The following is a 2,347-nucleotide window of genomic DNA, read 5'->3' on the forward strand; positions in this document are numbered from 1 at the left end:
AACAGTTTTTGTTTGAAAAAGAGTGAGTGATTTTTTTGGTGAGACTGAGTAGTATTGTCCACCGAAACCTATCTTTCATGGGTACAATATTTCTTTAGATTTATTAGTGTTCTGAACAAAAGGTAATTTACTCTATCTAAAGCCTCACAAAGTTAAAAGGTCTCTCAAATATGGACATGTATCTTTCATCAATATGGTTTGTCAGCCTCACTACTTGCTAATACAATTTTTGCTTTCCCAATACATACTTGTTAATACATTAAAACAGGCTGCTGATTACATAGTTGGAAAATATCTGGCCCCATTGAATGCAAACAGAATTACAGAACTGAATAGGTTCTACAGCAGAGTCAATAAAGTTTAAGAAACACAATCTTGAAAACCTCAGTTGGAATGGTGGATCAGATGGGAATAACTTAGAGGCTAGGGATAGAGGGAGACCTAAAATACCCTGGATGAGCTGATCAAAAGAGATTTAAGTAACGGACTTAATTTAAACATGATTTACAACAAGGTATAATAACATTTGTCCATGCAGCTGATTCCACTTAGGTTTGGTTTGGAAAAGTTTTTGAAGAGGTAAACCAAAAGCACAATCACCTCGTTTTATATTTGGTAAATCAAAAGAATCATGTACTTGTGTTTTCAGCTTTTAGAAGTTAGCGGTGTTTTGAAAGAGCATCTAAAGAGGAACTTTTCAAAGTTGACTTGTGCTTATCAAAATTAAAAAAGTCTAATATAATATCATACATTAAGAAATATTCAAATTTACTCTTATGTCAATTATGGTCTTTAAAAATTTTTAAAACTATTTTACCAAACACAATTTTTGTTGCTTGGGCTTATTGAAAGACATTTTTAGCTTGATTTACCAAACATAGTTTCTATAACTTTTAGAAAGCCAAAAGATAGCTTTGATAAGCTACTTTTGAAAAATAAAAACTTTACCAAACCAAACTAGGATTTTGTTGTTGCTTTTTATGTAAACTATATAGGACTACAATAGGTAATGAAAGACTACAAAGTTTATCAGGTGGCAGTTATAAAACAAGCAAAGCATGTTGAGGTTCACGCAAAGGATATCCTTTTGTGCTTCAACACCACATACAACTTTTCAAGGAAAACTTGACATATTACAAGACTCGTATGTGGGAGATGGCACTAGGCCTCTGGCTGACTCTGGAAGCCTTGTAAGAAATTGTGTGTGTTTGGCTATCTGGCTAGAGAACATCCTCTAATTTAAGAATCAGAAGTCAGCAGACACATACTATGAGGAGCTGTGTGGTCTAGCGATTCTAGTAAAAAAATTCTGGACAGTCTAACAGTTTAAAGCAAGACTAGGTTTGGTAGAATCATGCATCATGGCATTTTTTCTCGTCAAGTGTGGTATTTTAGTCCGTATTCGCAACCTACTACAACATAGTGTTTAGAGCATATTCTAAAACTTCACACATCCCCTAAAGCTACAGACTTCACTCCTGAGTCCACACAGTTCCCTGATGGAAAAAGCCTTTCAAAAAGCAGTTAGTTTAAGATATCATGCCAGTGCACACCACATTCGACCAATTTGAGCACAGTGGGAGATAATGATAAAATCAATCAAGCACAGCAACCATGAACAATTGATAAACTCATACTGGCTATCAAAGAACATAGTAAAATATCTCGAGAATATCTCTCTCGATAACGATGAACAGATACAGAACAACATTTCAGAACTTGATTGACAGCCTTTACACAAATTTCAAGCCTCTCAGATAGATCCTAAGCTTATGCAGGAGAAGCAACACCATTAATCTCCCAAAACGAGTTCAAACTAGCGTAAATACTAGTGAATTGGATAACACAACAAGAAGTATAAGAAGAAAAGAAAGAGTTCAGGGCTCACTTCCGAAGGTGTCGTTGGCCATACAGAGGTATGAGAGGCCATCGGAACGGAGTATGTGGAAGATGTATCGGTCCTGAGAAAAGCAGAGCCTGGACTCGGCCTCCGCCGGGAGCTTCTCCAGGATGCGGCGTGCCACAGCGCCAGTATTCCCGGTGACAGCGCTGAACTCCGCCAGCACCACTGTGCCCCTGGCCACCAAGGCATAGAGGATCGCCATCGCGCAAAACCGCCGGCTGTAGAACTTTGTAGAAGGTTCTTGGGTCCCTCTGCTATTCCTTCTTCTTCCTCTGATTCCCCTTTCTAGCTAGATCTTCGAGTTCTAGGTCCCAATCCCATGGATAGAACCACCACGGTGCTATCAAAAAGAAAACGTTGAAATCGCTCCTACTATTTCCTGTTTTCCTCTTGTTTTGTTTTGCTTTTTTATTTTGGAGAAAAGGAAAGGGGGGGTGGGGGGGG

General features: G+C 38.3%; 1 protein-coding gene across 2 annotated transcripts in view; it reads right to left on the reverse strand.

Annotated features, from left to right (window-relative positions):
- LOC107629339 (vesicle-associated membrane protein 714) overlaps window positions 1–2,341 on the reverse strand; it is a 5,271-nt gene extending 2,930 nt beyond the window's left edge. For both annotated transcript variants that reach the window (XM_021117721.1, XM_016332107.2), the window contains exon 1: window positions 1,889–2,341. In XM_021117721.1, the coding sequence (XP_020973380.1) occupies window positions 1,889–2,105 (217 nt within the window). In that variant the 5' untranslated portion in view covers window positions 2,106–2,341. The remainder of the gene's footprint in view (window positions 1–1,888) is intronic.

This window comes from Arachis ipaensis, chromosome B03 (assembly GCF_000816755.2).
Source record: "Arachis ipaensis cultivar K30076 chromosome B03, Araip1.1, whole genome shotgun sequence".
Classification (NCBI taxonomy): domain Eukaryota; kingdom Viridiplantae; phylum Streptophyta; class Magnoliopsida; order Fabales; family Fabaceae; genus Arachis; species Arachis ipaensis.